Below are 23,452 nucleotides of genomic sequence, written 5' to 3'. Positions count from 1 at the left end.
ATGTGAATTAAGCAAAGTATAGGGAAGCTAGGAGCTTGATAACTTTGGTGCATGATATATGCACAGTACCATGCTTCAAACAGGCTTTTTTCAAAGCATGAATGATTAAGTGTAGAGGTTTTTTTGCTGACGTGACAACACTGGCTGTTTTTAGTACTAACAGTTCACTGGCATTAGAGAATATTTCAAGCTCAGCTTAACAAGTTTAACTTTTATTGCTCACTAAATGTGTAATTACATTAGGAAGCCTTCTCATCTGTTTTGAACTTAAATTATCACTGGTTTTAACTTTTTTATCATACATGATTCTTTCAGGATTGCAGGATGTGTGAAAACGGTTTACTGTAGCCATATGCTTGTTGGCACCGAACTCCAGGATGTTTCAGTAGGTTTGAAGCATGGGTGGTTGTGTGATGTGTGGTTTTTCTTATTTTATAAAAGCTGTGCTGATTTTTGCCTAGTCTATTGTATCTGTTCTTGTTTCCACAGATTCTTGTTCAGAATCACTTCTAGTGGTTGCCTTGGGATCAGGTTTGCAGGAGGGTGGATCTCCCAGATCTCTCCTTGATCTCTACCTTGCATCTAGCCTGTGCTGTTTTCTGGTGTTATAAGTCTAGCTAGCTTGTTACGTGCGGATTCAGTTGCTTTATTGCAAGTTTGCTGTCCTGGCTGGGTATGTTTGGTGCAAAGGGATTGCTGTTATCCGTGGGAAGGACACAGCTAAGAAGTAAATTTTCCCTTTATCAAGTTGATAGCCTCCTTGTTAGAAGCTCCTGGGACAGCAGGCCGGCTCTACTACTTCTCTACAGATATTAGTGAGAAATGTGTTTGTTTAGGTCAGAGTAGAAAACTTCAACACTGTGGCTGGGAACAATGAGTTGCCTGTACTGCATGTCCATATGCACTGTCCTCTGTATTATATCATATGTGTGACAGTGCAGTGAACTGGGGAACACCTGCAGTCTGGCTGGACTTCTCCCTACCCTCTCTTTCATGGGAAGGTAGCTGCTTTAATTAACATTCTTTCCTAATTAACCATATGGTCTTTTTGCAATCTGTTCCTGAATTTAGGGGGAGAACATCTACTGGGTTCCTCCCATCTACAAGCCAGTTGCCATTTTATTTTGCTGGTTTACTCCATGCTGGTTCTTGGTGGTTTTTGCTTGAGCAGGTCCAAAGTCTGTTGTCTTCAATGGCTGGAGGTTATCCATAATTAGTATTTGAGATATGCCTGGTCCTTCCTTTTCAGCAAGTGCACTGCTACTCTTGCCGTAAAAGAATAGTGAAAATATCTGCTGTCATCCCCTGTTCTTCTCTAAGGAGGATTTAAAATCTGGGAATAAAGGCACTTGTGTAGTTGACTTCACACTCTTCTGTTTGTGTGACATTTGCAAGGGAGCAAAGGAAAGGAATGTCAAGCAGCTGCTGGTGATGACAATAGTCCCTGCAGAGACTTCTCCCAAGACCTTGAGTTTCATCCACAGTTACTGATTAGGATTCTTACCTTGCTTTTCAAAATCCAATGGTGTGAATTATTTTTTTAGGATGTGATGAAATAAGACCAAATCAAGTCTCTTTTGTATACACAGCCGAAAGGGGCTCTGACTCAAGCTGTGGGGGTGACAGTAATTGCACCCCAGGCGGTGTGCTCTTCACTAGGTGGTGATGCATGACACTGGTTCATGATAAAGCTATGGCTAGATAAGCATTGCTGGGAACCAGCATGATGATGGTCCCTTTCTGAAGCTAAAACACCAATGCCTTGTGCCTCCTTGAGCCTGGGTAGTGGTGGTGGGTTGCTTGTTTGCTGTACAGTTTTGACCTAGTTTTATACTGCTGCTGAAGCAGAGGGATTTAGAAAGGGATGGCTGTCGTGGCTTGTTTCAGTGAGTTGAGATCTTGTGGATTTGAAAAGGCACTTTTAAACACAGCAGTGTTGATGACCTCATAGTCTGGTGGTGATATGTCTTCATACAAACCTTTGAATTTCTCTGTAACAAAGTTCACAATACTAATGCAGTATGATTTGTGTCTGTTGTATGTGGCTGAATAGAAGGAAATGGTTTTTTTTCTGTTCAGGTTTTCTTATAGCTGGTACTTGTGCTAAACTTGCTTTTCCTGAGAGGTAGGAAGTGAAGTGGTGTTCATACTCTGGAATGTGAGTGTTAGTGTGCGAAGGAGTTTGGAGAGCTTTTTAGAGAACTGCAAAAGGAGGCAATATATTCCCACTGATACTGCTAAACAGCAGAAGCCTCTGTAAGCCCAGAGGCACATGTACTTTCTGTGAAGTCTGTTTTTAATCCTTCAATTAGGAGATGTAAGAGGAGTCCTTCTCCCTCACTAATCGGTGGAACGTCCTCCCTGCCATCAGCTTCCTCTCCTAAAATGCCTCAACTAGTGCGCAGTGCCAGTCTGGGCTGCTTTCCTCCTTCCTCCTGCCCCGGGGGTTTCTGAGCATCCATGTTTCCCAAGCTCACCATGTGGGAATGACACAATGCAGCTTTTCTTGCTCCTTAACTTTTCTTAGTGGTAATTTGAAACTTACCTTTTTTTCATGACTCTTACTACACAAGCATATTGTTCTGAAACTGCTCGTTTGTAAGGTTTGTTGGGTAGATGTAGTGGATAGAGGGCCGCAGGCTGTCTCCTTAGAAAGGCAGAAATGGTGTGGGTTGTGCTGCGGAGATTTTTCTTTCCCTTTGTCAAACTCAGCCCTTCAGTTTATCAGACACGAGATAAAAAGCATTACTTTTTCTCCTTTTGCTTCACTTAAATCGGGAGAAGGTCAGCATTGCCACTGAACCCACCTCTCCTACACTTGCAATGGAACGAGGGAAGAAGGATCACAGCTTTTAGCTAGCAAGTGGTCGTCTTGTTCTGCATTTAAAGGATTATTGGCTAGATCTTATGCTTTTGCATATTTAAGTACTGAACTGTGAATGCATGCAGTACTAAAGCTTAGTTAAGGTCCTATTTAACTTCTATTATTCTTTTCAGAAGAATAAGGCTTGATTTCTCAGAGCTGAGGTTTGCAGAGCACAGGGAAGGCTGGTATTTCAATGTGTGGTATTTTAATGTGGTGTATTTCAAGAAAATCTTGTTTAAGCTTCCCAAGTCAGTGAGAACCAACCTGTTATCATCTTCGGCTCATATTTCCAGAAAAACTGAGTTTTAATCTTTGGATGTGAAGCAAAGGTTACTACGTTGGAGGTTGCAAAAATAACTGAAGCAACCAAGAAGGGTTTTGGGACAGTACTCTCTGGCCCTTAAAAATTCTTCTGCTTGCATGTGTGTTAGTAAGTCCTGTCCTCTAGAGGAGAATTACAGTGCTAGCCTATATATTTTTATAAAGAAACTATCCTTGACTAAAAGACTGAGACAGCAACTTCAGTGGAAGGCATTTTACCTCTCAGCTTTTGCAGTTAGCTTAGTCTAAAACCTCTGTCTGCTGCTGAATGATTAGGATGGATGCAGAAAATTAAGAAAAAACCACATTGTAAGTCATAATAGTGTTGGTCTTAGAGGCTTCTTTAAAATAGTGTAATTTGGTTGTCATCTTAGTTTTCAGTTGTGAGGATCAGTTCTGCAGTCTGAGGATAATGAACATGTAACTACTAGCCTTTTAAAAAAAGTTGATATCCTAATTTTCAAATTTATGATTACTTTGGGAGATACGGTTTTAGATGGTGGCAGTCTGACCAAACTGCAATTAATTACTGTGATCCTTCAGGTACTGTTTTGGTTTTTATGTTCTAAGTGGAGAGGTGATTTCTGCCACTTCCTGCTATACAAAACAGAAGTGCTTTAGTTAATAATGGCTGTAATTAAGGACTTGGAAATGTTTCCTATGCTCTCCTTTTCCCATAAACTTGTGTTCGTGCTCTCCAAAGCGGCAATGGTGGAAGTGTTGGTATAACATGTGCAGAGGCAAACGCTTGCACTAAAAAAAAACCTCTTTGAGATCTGGGCTGCTTGCTTCCAAAACTGATGAAATGCTCCTTCTCTTATGTCAAATATCTGAGGTCTAATGTGCTAGTGTCAATGATGTGTTTAAGCTTTGAGTGGTTTTGAGTGTCTGTAGCTCTTAGAGCATGTCTGGCATCTTAAATATCAGTGGAAGCAGAGACTTTGTGAGTCAAGGTTGATTTTTCTGTGGGTATGATGGGCAGGTGATTTTGTCCTGTGTTTGTGCTGTTCTGCTATGGAGATTAGATACAGATTTGTATGATTAACTTTTTTCAAGGTGTTCTCCATTGTGAGAGCTACACAGGCTGGAAGGAGGACAGGATGGTTTGCAGCTGGAGTTCCTTCCAAAGGGGCTCCCTGTGGAATGTGGGTGTTCGAACACACTAATTAGTGTCTGGTGGAGTCTGTGCATTAGGACTTGTCAGTTGGATTGTCATGAGGACATAGTAATACCTTCATTACCATTAAATACAGAATATAGTGAACATTTTGAAATTATGTATGAATATTGGATGTTACCAGTTTCTCATGGTTGAAGGTGTGAATCTGAGGACTGCTTTAGACAGGCCCCTTTATGTACAGCTGAAAGAAAAGATGTTGCTTCTTAAATGGACAATATGAACACTTCAGTCTGGGGGAGGGAAGCGAGTCCTACCTTTCTCCTTCAGTTGTACGCATGAAACTTATTTTTCTTTAGAACTCTATTACCACATCTTTGTTTTCCCACAGGTGGTTTTTTGCCTTCTCAGTTCCGGCAGTTGGGCCAAACACAAGTGCATTCATTATGTTTCTGCAGTGTCTACATAAATGCTGCTACTCTTGTGCCATTTATATTCTGTAGAGTTACGACAGCATTGTGTCTATAGTACCTGTTATTTCAATCTTTTTGGTACTTAGATATCATCACTCCTTCTATGGAGCTTTTAAAATTTCCTATTGCTTATGTGAAATTGTTTCTTAAATGAAAACAAGTTGACAGTATGTTTCTATAAGTTTATGCTCTTCTGTATGTTAAATGAATCACATCAGTAGTGAACTGATGCTTCTTTTTTCTCCTTTCAGCCAGATAATGAAATCTCTTCAGACTGCAATCATGTAAGTACTACTTTGTTTTATTCAGTCTCTAGCTATGGCATTTGCACCTTATATCCCTTATCAGCCTTAGGTATTTTGCGTAGTTTGCAAAAGACATTAATCAGGACACATCTGGGTTTTGGTACTAGCCTGTGGAGGAAGAACGCAAGGTGACTTCTTTAACCCAGTATAGCCACTACGGTCTTACTGGAGACTTCAGAGTAGAACATATTTAAGAGCTTTATAAACTGCACTGCTGTGTCAGAGGAGGATAGCAGACGTCTTTCCTATTTTATAGTTGGGGGGTGGTTCCTGTGAGTTACTGGGAGCAATATGATGTGCTGCTTTTGGGAAAGATGTGAGCAGTGCTGAATTTAAACTCTTAATTTCAGCTGTTGAAGCCTTCTGTATTACTTTCACAGCTGCTAAATTCTTAGACTTGCTTGGAAAATGCTGTGAGGATGTGATATTTAGAGGCAGTTTGAACCACTTGGCTGGTTTTAGAACATATTCCTTCTCAGCACTGTGTTTAGCAGTGAGCAAACTGTTAGCCAGTTCTCAGGCTGTCAAGCTGACTCTTCAAATCCTGAGACTTTAAAAAAAAATTAAAAAAATCAGAGCTAAGGTTGGTATTAGGTTTCCTTTGGTTTCTCTCATTTGCATTCTGTTAGAATACACCATATCAAGATCCTTAATTGTTTGGTTAGCCCTAGACACAGACAAGTGCATGCCTCAATGACGGTCTTGGTTTCAGATGCTTGAGAAACCTATTTTGGTTTATTATTGGAAGATATATTCCAGAAGTGAAACTCAGCCACGCTGTACAACTAGTAATTTCTAACTGTGTTTTAGCACTGTGCTGCCTGACTTCATGGCAGCTGTAATTCTCTGTTGTGCAGGGTTGGATCAGATGAATGGTATGTCATGTTTCTGTTTAAGTCCTTTTTTGAAAAAGAAAACTTCAGTAACTAAAACATATCTACATGATACTTAAATATGCCAACAGAAATTACCTGAATGAAGAACAACTTGAGAATTCTAGAAATCAAAGTTGGACCTTTTCTCTGCTTGATTAAATGACAGCGTGTCTGCCACAAGGCAGATGTCAGGCTGCTGTGGATTATAGAAGCCTTTCAGGAATAGGAGGTGTGGACAAAATCTCATTTTCCCAGGCAGAAATTGAAGAGGAGTGATCAACAGCTAGACCATGGAGAGGTGTCTCATGTCCAAATGTTTTATTTGCCTCTCTCTGCAGTCTTTGGTAGTACAACTGCTGATAATCTCCTGGGAAAATACTGCCTAGTGCTAAAATCTGGATTTTTATGTTGCAAGTTTAACCTTCCTTCCGTCTGTGGGAAGGTTCCTTTGGAGAGCATCTCATTTTGAGACTCTCGGAAGTTCAAGATTACAAATGTAGAGGTGTATTCTTGTGGTGCTGGACCCTCATTCTTGTCCTTCGGATCCTAGCTGGGAGAGGTCTACAGGACTTTGTGCAAGGACAGGTTCCCTGTTTATTCGCCTTTGTCTGTTAAACCTGTATACTTACAGGTTTTCCCCTCTGAAATGCCCTAGGATCCCATAATCTCCTTTTTTAACTTTTCATAACTCCATGATATGAGGTGTGGACGACAGTGCAGCTGCGCTGATTCCATTTTTAGTTCTGTATGCCTGCTTCCACCCTCTTGGAGATGACGTAAAACTGCTTTCCTTACGTAGGAGCATGTTTTTGTGTGTTCTTTGTGCACAACTTAAACAGTTTGGTCAAACTTTATTTTGAAGTTTATCTTTTTGATATTAACTGGATTTTGTCACAAAGGCAGAGTATTTTAAATAAATTTTTAAAACTATTTAATATTTATGTTAATGAAAAATGTTTAAATGCAACTGAAGTTCCTAGAGAAAAGCAGATAAGCTAATAGAGCTTTTCTCAGGCAACATCTTGGCTATTAATTTGCTGAGGTTTTGCTATCTTACCCTGTGTTTTTACTTCATGGTGCTCAGAAGGTCATCTGGGATGTGTATACATCTGCAGAGTGTGACTTGCCCAAGACTGATTCTTGCACACAATGACCAAATGCATCTAGGCTCCTATGTGAGCTAATCTCTGGCTCCTAGAAGAACAGTCACCCTTACTGAGGCGTTTTGTAGTCTAACCTCTAATGTATCATTGTGCTTAGCAAGAGAGAGAACCTCCTATAGGTTTGAAATATATCTGTATCCAAAATGTTGGTTGCAGTGCCTCACAGAAGGAAGTGAATAAGGGACCCAGCTGCTTTCTTTTTTTGCTAGGCTTTTATTAGGTTTTCAGCATGAAACCTGCTCATATTGAGGACTTCATTTTTGTTAGATCGTTTGCATCCTGCAGACAAGTCATGGCACAGAAGGGTGTGGTGGGCTAAAGACACTGCTAAATATGCAGCAGGTAGCAAGTTACAGCTTTCGTTGTTTTATCCTTTCAGTTATGAAATTGTCTTCATTAGATATATTTCCTTTTAGTGAGTCGGCTCATGACCTTATGGAGAGATTTTTTAACAGTCTGAATTTGTTCAGGATGAGAAAATTATTGCAGAAATAAAGGGACGAAGTTATCAAGGAGACTTTGCCTTGATTATTGCGTTGTAGGATGATGATGATACAGATCAGGAATAAATGATGCTTCATTCTTTTCTGAAGCAAAATATGTCATTCTTCATGGGAAGCTCTTAAACCCCCTTTCTATAAATTCTCTCTCTATAGCTGTTGTGGAACTACAAGCTGAACCTGACTACAGATCCGAAGTTTGAATCTGTGGCCAGAGAAGTCTGCAAGTCCACTATTGCAGAGGTAAGCCAGAAGAAAGGCATGGCTGCTATTGTGGCACTAAGCTTTTTTTTTTCCATTTTTCTGTGAATTAGTGTGCGACTAATGTTTTGGGTTTGGGGAAGCTCTAGTCTTACATGCCAGATTACTAGATATAATTAATTCGATCTCCTTGTGGAAAAAAAGTTACCTTAGTGGTACCAGACAAAGGGGTGGGGGAAAGAAATGATAAACTAACAACCTGTCAGCTCTTACCTGACCTTTTGTCAGATATCTGTTGTGGATTGGATTTGTCCCCTCTTTATCAAGTGTTGGAGAATTGTAGCAGTGTTGATGTAGTGGGGGTTCCACTGAATTTAGCGTAAGGCTGGTTTTGGATTGTGTTTTGCTAGCAGAGAGGATAAGTATGTAGACATCAAATGATGAATCAACTTTTTTTTTTTCCTTTGTGGCTCAAAGTTTAATTACTCCAAGGAGACTGTTAGGAACTTCATCTTTTTAGGTTGCATTAGGAGCTAGTCCTCTGTCTCAAGCATCAACACACCTTAGTCCAGCTTCAAAGATTACTTGATTAATCATTTCTTTCTCTGTGCTCATGCTAGAGCTCTTGAGGCTATGTACTCAGCCACGCAGGAGCTGACTGATCTGAGGTTTTTTTACCTTTGGTTGGGGTAGTTTTCAGCTAGACTTAAGGGGAAGCACTGCAACCAAGGCTCTTCACAGCAGTACAGGCATCAGCTGACTTAATTCAGTCATTAAACCATGCTCTGAAAAACACCCTTTGAATATCCACCAGAATAATTTTGCCTACCCATAAACTTGCCTTTTAAAAAAAAAATTCAGTTTGCTCTAGATAATGGCCTCTTTGTGACTTTCAAAGTAGGTTTTCTTGAAAGACAATCAGTTGCATGAATAGCAAATTGTCTCTCCAACCCCAGTTTGAGTTGACAGTTTGTTTTCCATAGGTCTAGTTTTCAATGGTGCAGACTTGCTTATTAGATGAGGAATATGTCAGTGCATGTTTGAGTGGTTCCCCAAGTCCTCACATTTTGATAGACTATGTGGTTCCTTGTTCTTTACAAAGTGTTCATTTGAGAGGAACACACAAAGATCTGGGAAATTGAGGATGTCAACAGCAGCCTGGCTCCAAAAGTTTGGGAATTAGTAATGTAGTTGAGGGGTACTCAGTTGCTTTTTCTTCATGGCCTGCCAGGTGCTTCCCCTTCTCAGCACCAGCTGAGTTGTGTTACGAATAGTGTTAGTGGGAAACTATTACTTAGTATAAGGAGAGATCAAGAAAATAGTTAATACAAAAGGCTAGAATATTAAACAATGGAAGGAAAACAGCTTGCATCAAAGGGTTACATTGTGTTTGGAGTTCAATAATTCCCAAAAGCAAACACTGAAATCTGTCAGAACTCACTTTTTGCAGTGATAGGGAAGATTATATTTTTCAGGTTTACGTCATATAGCTGCTGCAGAATTTTTATGACCAAGGCATTCTTGAAAATGCTCTTTTAACAGTCTGTTTAGTTACCACTTTTGTACAGTGACAGTCTGGCATCGTTGTAAATGATGCCCTCTAAATCTGGGATATGATGTAGAAGAGCAGTGGGAAGAGCATAGCATTTTAGCTGTACATTAACCACCGGTGTTCCTCTTGTAATTGTGGCGAATGAGAACATGAACTGCTGGTATTCTGCTGTTTGAGTGGTTTTTATTTAAAGAAAAAAAATATTGCATAAGTAACAATAATCTCATGTGTTTCATCTTCTGATACTTAATACTGAGGCAGGTGCATAAACTATTGAGTAATTTTTAAAAGTGCTTGCAAAACACTTTAAAACTAACGTATGTAGTGGGAATATACTGCTGACATGCAGTATTAGCCTATTAATATTTTTCTTTAATTCACAGTAACAGTTTTCATGCTGGTGACTGAGCTCTGATTTTAAGTATTGCTTTGTATTAAGAACAAAGTACAACTAGAAGACTAATTTCTAGTAGAAGTCATTTGGGAATTGGTGACTGTCCCAACTGGGTATATTCTGAAAAGTCCACCTTTAATTTTATCAGCTAGATATAGATATAAATATAAACTTTTTTCTCAGCTGTTGTGATTTTGTAAGTTCTGGTGATAGTTTTAATCTAGAATTATAGTTGGCTACCACATAATGGTGGTTGTTTCAGAAGTAGCCAGGCAATAACATGATTGCTGGGGCTTTTATGCAGTTCGCTGACTCAGGCCATGGAGCTCTGGGGCTGTTTCCAAAGCCAGGCTCTTCCAAAACCAGCATGTTGCTGTTGTGTGCTGGTTTGGCTCGTGGTACTTGAGCTGCAGTAGAGCCAAACTGAATATGTAGCTTTCTCAGAGAAAGCTTGCTCAACTCTCTCCCTTTCGACCTGCAATGAATCATACATGCTCTCACTTCAGAATGTATTTTATGCCTTATCTATAACAATTACATTAACCTTAGTAACTATATTTTTCCAATAGCTATATAGATTAAATACAAAATGTTCTACTAGCCTACATCTGCCCTTCACGTAATGGCATTTAAAATGTTGCATGTTTTATTTGTTACGTAGAAAGCAATGGCCACATAAGCTGAGGCAGAGAGATCTGTTTTATTCATCTAGTCTGACCTGTATGAGTCTGTCACAGAGTGCCCTGAGCTAACTCTTGTTTGAATTGGAATATATCTTTCTAGAGATGGCTCTCCCTTTTTTAAAAAATTCCAGTATAAAGATTCCAACTGGGTATTTGAGAACTGATAAAATGGTTCCCTGCCTGTTCCCTTAGCACTGCCCCCCTTGCTTGGTATCTGAACCCGCCTGGATTATTGATTGCCATGGATCTCCCTTTAGATTGATGAGCCCTTCAGTATTTGTACAGGAACAAATCTTTGATGTAACCGAGTTAACCCATGTATCTATTGCTTGAAAAACTGTCACCACTGAACTTTAGTGTCTGGCTGTCAAGCATGCTTTCTGCATCATTTTGACTGCAATTTTCAGCATACTCCTGAACAGGGGACAGAAGAACTGGGCAAGTATTTCAACACAGGCTTCCTAGGGTTAAAAAGAGTCTGTGTAATCTCATAATCCTTGGAGCAAGGCATTGCACTGCTCCTATTGCAAGATTCCTCAGGGAGCGTCGTTGAGTGATAAGTAACCACGTTTTCCAGTTCCTTTGGAAAGATGCTGTCAAAACTGTCTGCATCTTTTACTTCCAAAGGTGATGGTTTTGGCCTTACTGACTGATTCCCTGAGCAGTGCAGGCTGTGATTTATATTGGAGACCTGTCTGTTCATGTACACTGCTTTTCCAATCCTTGCACAGCTTTCAGCTTTTGTTAGCTGTGATTTTTATTTATTTTTTTAGACCACTGAGTAAAAAAGCTTAGTACCAACAATCAGTTCCTTATAAGAGCCTGATAAAAATGAATTTGATGAGGATTTTCCTTTGTAGTAATTTTCAGCTTCCAGCAAGTTATAAACAGTTCAATAAATACGGTGTTGACTTTTTGATCAGTCTCACTTCTAGCCAAAATGTTATATTGTACAAGGTCAGGTCACTAATGGGGGTCTAAGTATGATTTAGTGATGTTGTAGTATGCTCAGCTTTATAAATAAAGGTTTGTCAAACTAGCATTTTTTCCTACAAATCCACTTGATTGCAGGGGTTCAATGTGATTATTATGAAAGATGATTATTGAGCAAGACGGTTTATAATCCTCAAGGTCGCTGCATTTGCTTTCTTCAGATACTGGCACACATGAGGTATTTCTCATTTCTGAAATATTCTCAAGTATTCTGACTTGCTGAAAATCAAACTAAAGCCTAGAGGGTTTCTTTGCCAGCAGATTTTGAAGCTGCAGATGCAAGTTTCTTGGAGGATGTTTTTGTTTGGGTTTTTTTTTTTTTTTAAAGAAGGTTAAATTCAGTAGCTGCAGCCACTCTATTTTAATTTTTTTTCTTTTTTCTAAACAGATCAAGGAGTGTGCAGATGAACCAGTTGGTAAAGGCTTCTTGGTGTCATGTTTGGTGGATCACAGAGGCAACATCACTGAATACCAGTGCCATCAGTACATCACTAAAATGACAGCCATTATCTTCAGTGATTATCGGTTGATCTGTGGCTTCATGGATGACTGCAAGGCTGACATCAATCTCCTGAAATGTGGCAGCATTCGACCTGGAGAAAAGGTATCCAGAGAACAAGTAGATTGTCAATAGGCTTGTAAAAGTCATTCACATAAGGAAACTTATGCGGAGACTCTGCGATAGTAGTATTGTCTGACTTGCAACTGAGTAAATATATGTATTACCTCATCTGTCTGAAAAGGGTGATGTTTTGATTCTGTATAGTTCCTCTTTAATAAATACGCATTTGTTCCTCTATGAGGGACTGCTATTCAGAGATGACTTTCATTTGTCTTTCCTTACCGCACTACAGGTGAACTGGTAGGTAGTTGTCTTTTTGATCACGCTCTGTCAGGCTTGACTTGATATGATGAACCCGAACAATAGATTTAAGCAGACCTATTGCTAGGCTTATTTCACAGTCTGGTCAGGTCTGATGCAAGAAGGTTATCAAGGTGATGTGGCCTGTGCTATAACCCTTTCTGTTTTCTCAGGCTGTAGTTGATAGACTGGATCAAGAGCTTATACCCATTTGCCTTTCCTTTCCCCTGCCCACCTGAAAAACAGTTGAAGGGCACGTATTACCTAGTGTCATATTTTAGTAGTAGAGACTTGAACACTGTACTGCTTTTTACTAAATCAGTGTTCTTTTGCCATATGTGACTTCAGCGGAGGTTGATGCAAAGAGCAGTTTGTGGTGACTAGATGTAGGGTTATTTTCAAGGCACTGTCTTTCCCTCTCTACTTCAGCATAACTAATGCAGGCAGCAATTATGTAGTGTGGCAGGAATGAGTGACTTCTTCTACAGTAAGTTTTTATGTTTAGGAACAAAGTAAAAATTAGCCTATCAACTTTTTACAGTGCTTTTTAAATTATAGGTCTTACACTTTAACAATTAGTCTCTTAAATCAGCTATTAATAAGGAGGTGAAAAGTTTTAACAAAACATATATACTTTTCTGGTTAAAAAAAGTTTTCCTAGTTGTTTGAGATGTTAGCTGCTGTAAGCAGTGTCACATCCATAGTGTGTTAATTGAAGTGCTAATGTATTCCAGAAGGCTTAGCTGAACAACAGAAAGCACAAAAATAAGTACTTGCTTTAAAGAACAATAGCAGCCATAGAAGTGGGAGGAACTTGCAGGCACCACAGGTTTGGACTAGTAACAGCTGAGTAACTTGCTTTCTACATGAAGTAAAGGGTCTCCTAATCCTGGCCTGGAGGACCTAATGAAATAAGAAATTGCTTTTAACAATCAGTATAGAATCAGAAGTGTAATATGGGAGTCCTGGGTGTCAGGTCTACATATTACCTGTGGCCTAACCAAATTAAAATAATTAAAATACTTATGGTAGCACTGAAGGGTACAGTAGCCTGGATTTCATGAGTCTAAGCCAAATCTCATCTAGTAGAAGTGAAACCAGTGCTGGCAGGCTTGTGTTTGTAACTGCATAACCTACCGTGTTGGTCACAGAAGTTAAGGTGGGTGAAGGGTGAGGATGGCTGTGGGGACTAAGGCCACAAGGCATCTAGGAGAGGGAAACAAATGCAACCTTTGGGTCACCAAGTTTCTGTGGGATAGCAAAGCGAGTCACTAACCAACCTTTTATGGGGGTTAGGTTTGTGCATATTCCTCGCTTTCTTGGTACCCAACCCAGAATATTTTGCCTTGGTTTGTGAAAGTGTCGCAGCCTGTCATATGATGTCTTTTGTTATGCTGTCATCCTTGGCACTTAAAGCAATTGAAGTATTTATACTGCTATGGAAACAGCTATAAATGGCTATGCAAGCATTTCTTTTGTTGATGTTCTGTTCAATCCCTTTTCTGCTTTGGAGGAATCTCACCTAATTCACTCCCGTCAGATGCTGGTTGAAGTTTTATCTCCATGCTGTAGCTTTTGAGAGTTGCCTGTAGAGAAGCAGTCATTACCCTTTTGTGTGACTGAATGTAACTGTGAATTTCATAAATAGGACCTGGACACCTAAGGAGGAAGATGGGCGAAGAGATTCATCTGTGTCTCTCTTTTCATGGAAATAAGCACTGCTAGACCACTAACTCCATCCACATCAGGTGGCTAGTAGATTGCAATATGATAGCTTCATCATAGTAACTGGGATAAACTGGCATTTTTAACTGTAAAAGGCACTTTAATAGGTATTCTGGAATTACCCTGCCTCTTGAAGCCCCTCTGCTAGCTATCTGTTTTCCTTTTCTATACTTCCTTTTTTTATTTTAGCTTACTTTCTACTTCCTATTGAATTCTGTTCCTGCTATGTTTGTTGCTTCTGATGTGGTACTTTCTGTGCTTTCTTTTCTGTGTTTCTTGTTGGTTTTCTACTCTGTAAGAGCAATAAAGTGCAGCTTAGAAGTCTTGATCTGACTGTAGGCTTCATTTTGCTAGATATAGCAGAAAGGCTGTAGATATGTCATTTGAAAGCATTAAGTTTTGTAATATGCCTGTGTTGTGGAATTGTTCGTAGTTTTTTTTTTTTCCTTCCAGTCAATGCAGAAATATTTAATAGTAGTTTCAGTCACCTTTCCAGTTGACTGTTGTGCTTTATAGTGAATTTGGTCTCCTGGTTTTTAAAGCTTGCTTTGTCTTCATGCAATAGAGATCTAATTTGAAATTGAAATTGGTAATTGCAATGGAGTTTTTGTTCTTGGGCTGCCTATCAGAATGAGCTGCTTTACTGATCCTGGTAATGTCCAGGATTATATCAAACTAGTGGGTAGTGTATAGTTGCCCAGGTGCTGGATTTAGCCATGATGTCCAAGTGGGAGTTGATTATTTTGCCATAATGGCAGCTGCATAAGTGTCAGTTGCACATCTGTTGTAGTACTTTACCAGATAATAGTATTTTTCAGATTTCTAAAAAAAGACACATTAGGAGACCATTGTTTTCTTGACTCCCCACCCCCACCCCCCCCCCCCCCCCCCCCCCCCCCCCCCCCCGCTTCAAGTACAGTTGCTCTCGCTCTTTGCCTGGTTTCAAAGAAATACTGGACACAGAGGAGAAATGAGTCTCAATGGGAAGAGATGAGGACATTCGGCTCTGTCTTTGTTTACTAATATAGTATTATAGCAGTGTACTATCAACTGAAGTACTAGCTAATCTAAGAGTTGTCCCTGTAGCCCTGGTGTCCGGGTTAGGCAGGTGGGGTCCCAGACTGGAACTCGTGATAGATCTGCTGGGTGGTTTTCCATAGCCTGACTGCTCTGGCTCCAGCAAGTCAGCACAGCTGTTCAGTGCAAGGTGCTGTGCTGATAAGACAGGTTATGTTTTCCCCTTCTGCCTGCTGCTCCCTTCTACTCTTGACTCTTTTTCTGGTCACCTTTCTAGCTTCTCTCTGTGAGTCCGCAGGTAGAACAGTCATGAACTTGAGGCATGTCAGGTTTCAGACAGAATAAAGTCTTTTCCTGTGGAACTTCTGAAAATGACAAAAAACCCCCGCAAGAATCTCAAAGCCTAAACTATAGTTGGGGGTGTGTGTGAATCTGATGGAAAATTAATAGTAAGAACAAGGTTTTTAAAATTGTCTGGGCCTAAACCCATGTGCCTGGAGTTTGAATTTTGGTCATGGGAATTAAAATCTCCCAAAGCATTGCGCTGAAGGAGGTTTGCTTGGGCAAATTTAGAACTTAGTTCCATTTCTCTGTGGCTCAAAGTGCCGTAGGACAGTATTGGAAAGCTGCTTGTATCCTTTGTGTATCTGTATGTATCCTTTCATAAAACTGCATAGAGTTTCAAGGCATTCCAGACTAGATAATTATCTCGTATGTTTAACAGCTCTTTGCAACTTTCAGTTAAAATTCTCCATTTAAGATAGATAGTGGTGGTGAAGCAACAATTCCAAAAAACCATGTGTGGTTTTTAGATTTAATCTCTTGTATTTCAGTGTGTTGCAATGGAGGAATGAGGCCTAGACTCTTGTCAGCCCCTACAGCAATTCTGGGGAGTCCTGACTTGTGGAATACACTTAAAGGTCTTCAACTCTTAAGGTAGAGGCTTTCTGACAACGGGGTGCTGGATAGAGAAAAAGCTTTGGGATTCATTCTACAGCAGAGCTGCAGCAGGCATTTATACCCTTTTACGCACCAGGTAGCCAGTGCTGTAGCAGCACTGGGAGAGCTCATGCCGTGGGATGCCAACCCTCAGCTTTGGTGCCTCTGAAGCTGAGCTGGTCCTGCAGGACTGGTGGCATGTGGAGTGCAGGTGGGAACAGGCAGCTCTGTGTGGCAGAGTGCTGCAAAGTGATGCAGGGTACCACAAGTGTGTGTCAAAGCTGCCCTGCCATCCTTCTTAGGATGAGCCTGTCAAACTTTTGATGGCTAGCTACTTTAGAACGAGGTGGTTGAGTCCAGCCATACACACATTTGCCCTCCCCTCCAGTCTGCAATAAGAGACTGTACAATCTTAAATACAGTAGGTGTTAGCTTCTAAGTAAAGCCTTGTAAAGCTGTGATCAGTTACCCTGTGCTTCAATATGGTGACAAGCATAATCCTGATCTGGATTTTTATATACCTTTTTGATCTATGGAACAGATACGGTAAGCTGGTGGTCTTTTACCTTGCCTGAGCTTGTACTCTCTGCTTAGTTAAGTTTGCTCAGGCTAGGCATTTAAGTACGAACAGAGAGCAGGAATGCTAATGGCACCATAAGAAGGCATGTGAATGCTGGAGGTGGGGAAAAGAGCAGGACTGCATCTATCAGGAGCTAGCTGTGCTCACTTGCATGTGTTTCTATTTCTGCTAAGTCTGATATGTTTTAAAATTGCTCTAATACAGGACAGCAGACAGCACCACAAGATGATCTAACCAAATGTAAAAATTGTATTTGCAAAGTAATGCAATAAGTTAGTCATTTCATGTTGTGTCCCTGAAATGCAACAGTAAACATTCAGTATCCAGCATATGGAAATCCACTTTCACTAGGCTATCAAAAATAGGTTCACTTTCATATATAGCCTGACTCTGGCCAGGAATCTAGACCCATGCTTCAACAAACCAGGAAACTTCTGATTTTCCTACCAGAAAAACTTGTTTTGTGCCTTCTTTGCTGGCTTGCAAGGGGAGGCTGTAGGTGAGTGAGAGTAATCTTGGCCTGCCTTGCCTCCCAGCTCCAACCTCACCTAGGCTGGAGCAAAAAACTGCCAGAGGAGCTTAAAATGGTTGTTCTCGATCATTTATGCTTGCCAGCTCCTCAGTTGTAATTACTGCCTATGACTGATGACTGACCACAAGGATTTGTGGAACAGTCTGTGTGTTTGGTGTGGTTATGGATAAATGACAATTTTAAGTAATGTGGTAAATGTACTGCTAACTAGTATTCCTCGGATCCCTTTTGGGTTCAGTCCTAAATGGACTGTTAATATTATAATTATATTTCTTCAAAGATGCTGATACCTGGCCAGCATGTGGAGTTGGCCAGTTCCCACTCAAAGAAAAGAGCAAACCAAAATATGGAGTTTTAGGGTGTGTGGTTTTGGGGTGGTTTTTTGCCTTTTTTTTAAGGGGAAAACTACTTTAGCCCTTTTAAACTGATGATACTTCTGGGTTGTGTTCATGACTTTAATTGGCCAGTTCTGCTTGTGCTCCAAGTGTAGCAGAGTTAAAACAGGAATGAAAGGCTGCCTGCCTGAGGAAACATGTCAGAACAAAAAGATTTGCAAGAGTTCCATGGCTTTGAATAGTCATGGTCATGTTTTAGTGAGACTGCTTTCTTACTTATGCTGTTGCAACAGCAATGGATGAATCTACTTGGCAAGAGTGGGCTGAAGGGATAACTCCTAAATGGTTACTGCAAATGCCAGGTTGATGTATGCAAATATTCATGGCTTGTTTTATACTCCAGATAGTCTGATATAAATTTAATAGCAATATTCTCTCACAGCAGAACAGCATAAATTAAGGTGGTCTTCATAGGAAAAACTTGCAGAAGCCTTGAGAGATCTGTTCCAGAAGAGTTCTTGTTTATTAGAGAAATCGGGGTATAGAGGGGGTATAGTTCCCTTTCTAAACATGTAAAAAGGATGTGGGAAACTAAACAGAGCCTTGCCCTGCCTCTTCTGGGCTTTCATACAAAGCACAGGCTCTCTGGCAGTTGCTGGTCATAGCCCAAAGTCGTCTTCAGGCTTGCGGGACAGTGGCTGTGGTGTACAGTATTGGGCCAGAACTGCTTTGTCCGAGACTTTGTCTATTCTTGAATGCTTTCAATTTTTTTAGCACCTTAATGGAGGAATTAGCATTGAGAAGCCTGCATTGGTCAAAGCTCCTTTGTGGCCTTTTTAGCATCACTAATTATCACCACCCAAACTGAAGGCTTGTCTCCAGCAAGGAGGAACTACGATTTTTCTCTCCCCTAAGTATGTTCAATGTGATGCTGTTGCCTGCTGTTGCCATGGTACAAAGAGATTTATGTCAGATTAAAGATAATTTGGCCATTTTGGTAAACTGCTCTGAGCAGTGTGACTAAGTAGTGATAATCTCATTAAGTCATGTTAAAACAAACCCAGAGCATTGGAGGAGGGGATTTCACCGTGGCCATCAGCGGGATGGTGATGTATAAAGTGTGTGGATAGTACAGATATTAACTGTTGCCTCCTATGAATGTAAATGCAGTTTAGGCTGAACTTTTGGAAGTCTCTGTGTAGACAGTTTGTCACTTAATTTATGCGGTGCTTATCCAGATTCACAGATCACTTGATTATGTAAGTGGTTGGTTACAGGTGTCTTGCTTTTCTCATGTAGGATGCCCACTCACAAGGAGAGGTGGTGGCATGCCTGGAAAAAGGCCTGGTAAAAGAGGCAGAGGAGACTGATCCTCGAATTCAGGTTTCTGATCAGTGTAAGAAAGCGATTCTTCGTGTAGCTGAACTCTCTTCGGATGACTTCCACTTGGACCGTCATCTCTACTTTGCGTGCCGAGATGATAGAGAACGATTTTGTGAAAATGTGAGTAGTTTCCTCTTGCATGTTTTTCTACAGTAATTGGTTAAAAACCCCACAAAACCCCATTGGAAAGGAGGAGTGGAATGGTAGTGGAGCCTGAGCGAGATCATGTAATACTGAAAACAGACACCTTGTAGCTGTCATTTTGCAATAAATCTGGTATTAAATTCACTCACCCAACAAACAAGCGTTATTTCCAGTGGGTTAATGAACTGAATTGGCATAAATGGTTTAATGGCCATCAGAGCGGGTGTGACGGAGTGGAATGACTCAAATGGGGAGGAGGCAACAAAGGTAAGTGACCGCTGCCTTCTGCAGCGGTAAGCTGTTGCACGAGGTAAACCTGGTCTGACTACTTGCAGCATTCCTTATCTCTCACGAGATGAGCTGGAAAGCTGCATTGTTCAGTCTGAATTAGCTTGTATCAGCTGAGTGTCTTCTCACTAAAAGGATGATGAACATGACCAGATTTTTTTAATGCAATAAAATTTAGAAGACTTTTATAGTATAGAAGCTATCACTGTAATTCAAAATATTAAAGTTAATATATTTCTAGTTTAAAAAATAAATCTCTTTAGGTGTAGTTTAGCCTGCTCGTTAAGCATTAAAAGTCTAATCTTTAATGGTAAACGTTACTGTTCTGTTTCACAGACTCAGGCTGGGGAAGGCCGTGTCTACAAGTGCCTCTTTAATCACAAGTTTGAAGAATCAATGAGTGAAAAGGTAGGTATCTGTTTCAGTGAGACAAATCCTTAATGCAGAAATCATCAGATCACTCATCAGTCCAGGCTACATTATTCTTTTCCAGTGTTGAAGAAAATCCATCATCTATGTGGTCAGATAACTAGCTGCTTTAACAGATGCTTTTACTTCGATATGTTTGTGTTTCCAGCTACACGCTGATGGCTTGAATTAATTGTACTCGAGTTACAGCCTTTAAAGTTAAGTATTTAAATAAATCAAAGCTTTTGGGTGGGTAATTTGGGAAGGTAGACATGGAGCTCGCGTGGTAGCGCTGTGATTGAGTGTTTAAAGTAGAAGTCGCACATGCTGGGGTAAGCCTTGGATAAATGCTGTCATAATGTACAGATTAGAAACAAAACAGCCCAAATGCCTCAGTACGGGAAGCTATGTGTGTTTCATTTTTGTTTTCAAGGCTATGCATGTCTGACTACGAAGCAGCAAATTCTGTGGGAAAGATGCACAGTTCAGTTACTGGAGTTTCCTTTATGTTTTTGCTGAAGATGTGGTTTTCAACAACAACAACGAAGTTGTTCTGGAAAGCCAGTACTTAAAATAATTTGTATTGGTGTAGGTGTTTTGGGAAGGCAGCAGTGCCTTCAGTGATTGCGGAAGCAGAATCATAATGTTTGGGTTTATATGGAATTATATCATCCTTCTGAAAGGATATGAAGATGAATATATGAATATCTGTAAAGCCCTCCTGGGAGAAGCTCTGCTGAAGGAGCCTGATTCAGAGGCCTGGAGGGACCAGACTCGCTTTCTTTCCTTTAAATGCGTTTGCTATCTGAAAGCTTGGTTCCAGTTAACAAATTCAAAACTGAGAGTGTGATCCCTGAGGGCTTGAAAGAAAGCTCCATTTTGTACAAGTGTGTTACTGAAATGGACTGCTATTTTTGCTTAACCTGTTTTTGGTTGTAAGGGGACAGTGGTGGTTTTTGAGGGGTCTTTTCCATGATCAGCTAAGATATGAATGTAAGGTGTTGAGAAGTTAGGCATAACTGTAGCAGATGACTTAGTAGGGAGAGAGGGGTGGATGCTTTGAGGGTGCGGTTTGCAGAGCAGGAGGAACACAAAATCCAGTTCTCACTCTTATAGCTGCCAAAGTTGGACCATCTGCAAAGTTACTAGTTTTGTAGAAGTTGTTATCCAGTAAAATGTCCCGCCTTGCTGATGGCATCGGCTGCTGCATACACATGTAGCTGACAGTAGCTGCCAAGTAGGTGGCTTGCTTTGTGGAATCCAAAACTGCTCTCCAGGCTGGGCTCCCTGGCTGTACCTGACCTTTCCTTGCTTTAGGGGGTGAGCTATCTGTGAGCCTGTATCTCCTTGCATCCAGAGCTTTAAGTCTGTCTAGTCCCAAGGTCCCAGTCATGGCACAGAGATGGGAGCATGATGGAGGAGGTGGGAATATCTTGGAGTAGGGCTTTGAGGTCCTGGAGTAGGTATGTGGGAGGGAGCGGGACAAAAGTCAAAAACCTGATGTAAAGAAGGAGAGAGGGCTATAGGGCTTCTCTTTTCCTTCTGCCGAGATTGCTCCCTGTTTTCCCTACCGTACACATGCACAGTTTTCCTTCCTTTCAAATAGTCCAGGAATTGACAAATTTGCCTGAGCTATTCTGAGTTATCTGCCACCCTCGGATTTAATTTTCATATAATTTAAACCAAAAGCTATGAAGTGTAGCAGTGTTTTTACAGGCCCTTTTTTGGATGAAATTTAGAGGGTTGTTCTTGCAGCTGCTGGGTTTGGGTTTGGCCACAGTGCATCCTTGTGAGCCTCATCACTTGTGGAAAATGGCTAGAAATTCCCATGGTTAGACTGCTTTGTCTGCTGTCATCTGTTGCAGAACAAATGCAGAGAACACTGTTTTGTAAATGTGACTGGAAAAAGATGTTTCTTGAGGGCATGGGGTGAGTGCATACCACAGCTGGGATAAATGTCAGCAACTGATCCTAGTTATCAAGAATGAGTCATGCTCAGCCATAGCTCTTCACAAAAAGCTGGATGAATGTGCAGTTTTAAGAAGTGCTCTGCAGAGAGCTGCTGCCTTTAAAACCCTTGATCTGTTGACCTCGGTGTGCGTTGTTAACTGTGTGGTTTCTGAGACAAATGAAATTTGACCGGAGTTTAGCTTAAATGCATGAATTTTAAAGCATCAGTCATCTTTGGAAATACAATTTGAAAACTTAACAGCAGCAGATCTAGCTCTCTGCCACCAGTGCACAGAAACTCATTCAGCCATCCCAATGTGTCTCCTGCAGTGTCGTGATGCACTGACGACTCGCCAGAAGCTGATTGCTCAAGACTACAAAGTCAGTTACTCGCTGGCAAAGTCCTGTAAAAGTGATCTGAAGAAGTACCGCTGTAATGTGGAAAACCTTCCCCGGTCTCGGGAAGCCAGGCTTTCCTATCTGTTGATGTGCTTGGAGTCTGCTGTGCATAGAGGTAAGTGGAGTTCAGTCAAGAGAACTGTGACTTGCTGGGACCTTGATATTTAAGTTTCTCTTGGGCCTTCAGCTTCAACATGTATTTACAGTCCCCTTCTCCAAGTAACCTTCTCCAAACTTTGGTTCAGAGGTAAGTTTTCTCATCGTAATGCTGTCATCACTGTTGTTTTAAAGATCAGAATAGCTGAGTGAATCTCTAACATTGACTCCTGTTGTGTAGACAAGAAGTTTAAAATGCAAAATAGCAAATCCCACTTGGACGGGTGATGTATAATTGCAAATCCTTCTATTCACTATGAATTCAAGCAGCTTTCTTCCTCCTTTAGGTAGTAAGCATTAACTATGCTACTAGGTTAAAAGGCAGAATAGAGAACCTGTTTCTCATCACTCAGGGAAAGCCAGAGATACTCAGTCCTCTGCCTCTTGTAAGTAATGTTCTTGCCTTGCAGTCAGTAGCTTGGGTAAAGGCCTTAATTTCTCTAACTCTAGTTTTTCCTATATAGAAGGAAGGTAAGTGTGAGAATATTATTTTTGTTCATTTAAGTTACTGCAAGCTGGAGATGCCCAAACATCAGCAGCTGTCCCAAAGGCATTAGAGGGCCCTAAATGGCAGGACCATGCTAAAGGTTCTCTGTGAAATTTCTATAACATGTAAAACACCACATTATATCCTCTAGAGTTATACTGGAGAATTGTTTGCTTTCCCCCTTGGTATGCAGCTGGTTGGTTTCCGATTCAGCAGCAGGGCTGCATGCTGTAATGCCCCTGGCACAGGAGGGGAAGGCTGCCGTCACACCATAAGCAATCTGTGCATTTGTGAGTTTGAATAACTCATTGCTTCTGATTGATGTGGAAATGCTGTGTGCTGTTTGTAGAAAAGTTGTGGGTTTTTTCCTTCTCTTTGCAGTGGGCAGGTGCTTTTCTGAATTACATGCAGAAAACTGCTGTTCAGTTATTAACTTCCACTTTCATGGTGGAACAGGTTCTGCAGCCTGTGGCTCATGCACGAAGCATAGCCCAGGAGGAACACTAATTATTCCACACACCTCCACGTGTCTGTGTTATAATGCCTGGGAGCCCCTGTTGGGGTATAGGACCTCTGTTGCATGGGGTGTTGTACATGTATGAATAGTTTGTGATGGGGGCTAGGGGGAGGGCACGGCAAAAAAGGCAAGTTCGTTTTGATTGAAAAAAAAACCCCAACAAAGTGTCTACATGGGGACTGTAGGAAAGCTTATAGCAGACCTAAGCATTCATTAAAGTTAGATTTCTGTGCAAGTACAGTGGTTTGTTAGATGCTCTGTATATACTCTTGGTAACTTACTCTACT

At 40.8% G+C, this 23,452-nt stretch overlaps 1 protein-coding gene across 1 annotated transcript in view; it reads left to right on the top strand.

Annotated features, from left to right (window-relative positions):
• GLG1 (golgi glycoprotein 1) overlaps positions 1-23,452 on the top strand; it is an 88,463-nt gene that overhangs the window by 34,958 nt on the left and 30,053 nt on the right. Inside the window, exons 2-7 of the mRNA XM_049805028.1 lie at positions 5,029-5,061; positions 7,777-7,863; positions 11,832-12,047; positions 18,733-18,936; positions 19,585-19,656; positions 21,937-22,120. Of these exons, the coding sequence (XP_049660985.1) occupies positions 5,029-5,061; positions 7,777-7,863; positions 11,832-12,047; positions 18,733-18,936; positions 19,585-19,656; positions 21,937-22,120 (796 nt within the window). The remainder of the gene's footprint in view (positions 1-5,028; positions 5,062-7,776; positions 7,864-11,831; positions 12,048-18,732; positions 18,937-19,584; positions 19,657-21,936; positions 22,121-23,452) is intronic.

Source organism: Accipiter gentilis, chromosome 7 (genome assembly GCF_929443795.1).
Source record: "Accipiter gentilis chromosome 7, bAccGen1.1, whole genome shotgun sequence".
Lineage (NCBI taxonomy): Eukaryota > Metazoa > Chordata > Aves > Accipitriformes > Accipitridae > Astur > Astur gentilis.
The sequence above is the reverse complement of the archived record's forward strand: the minus strand, read 5'-3'. Positions and strand labels throughout refer to the sequence as shown.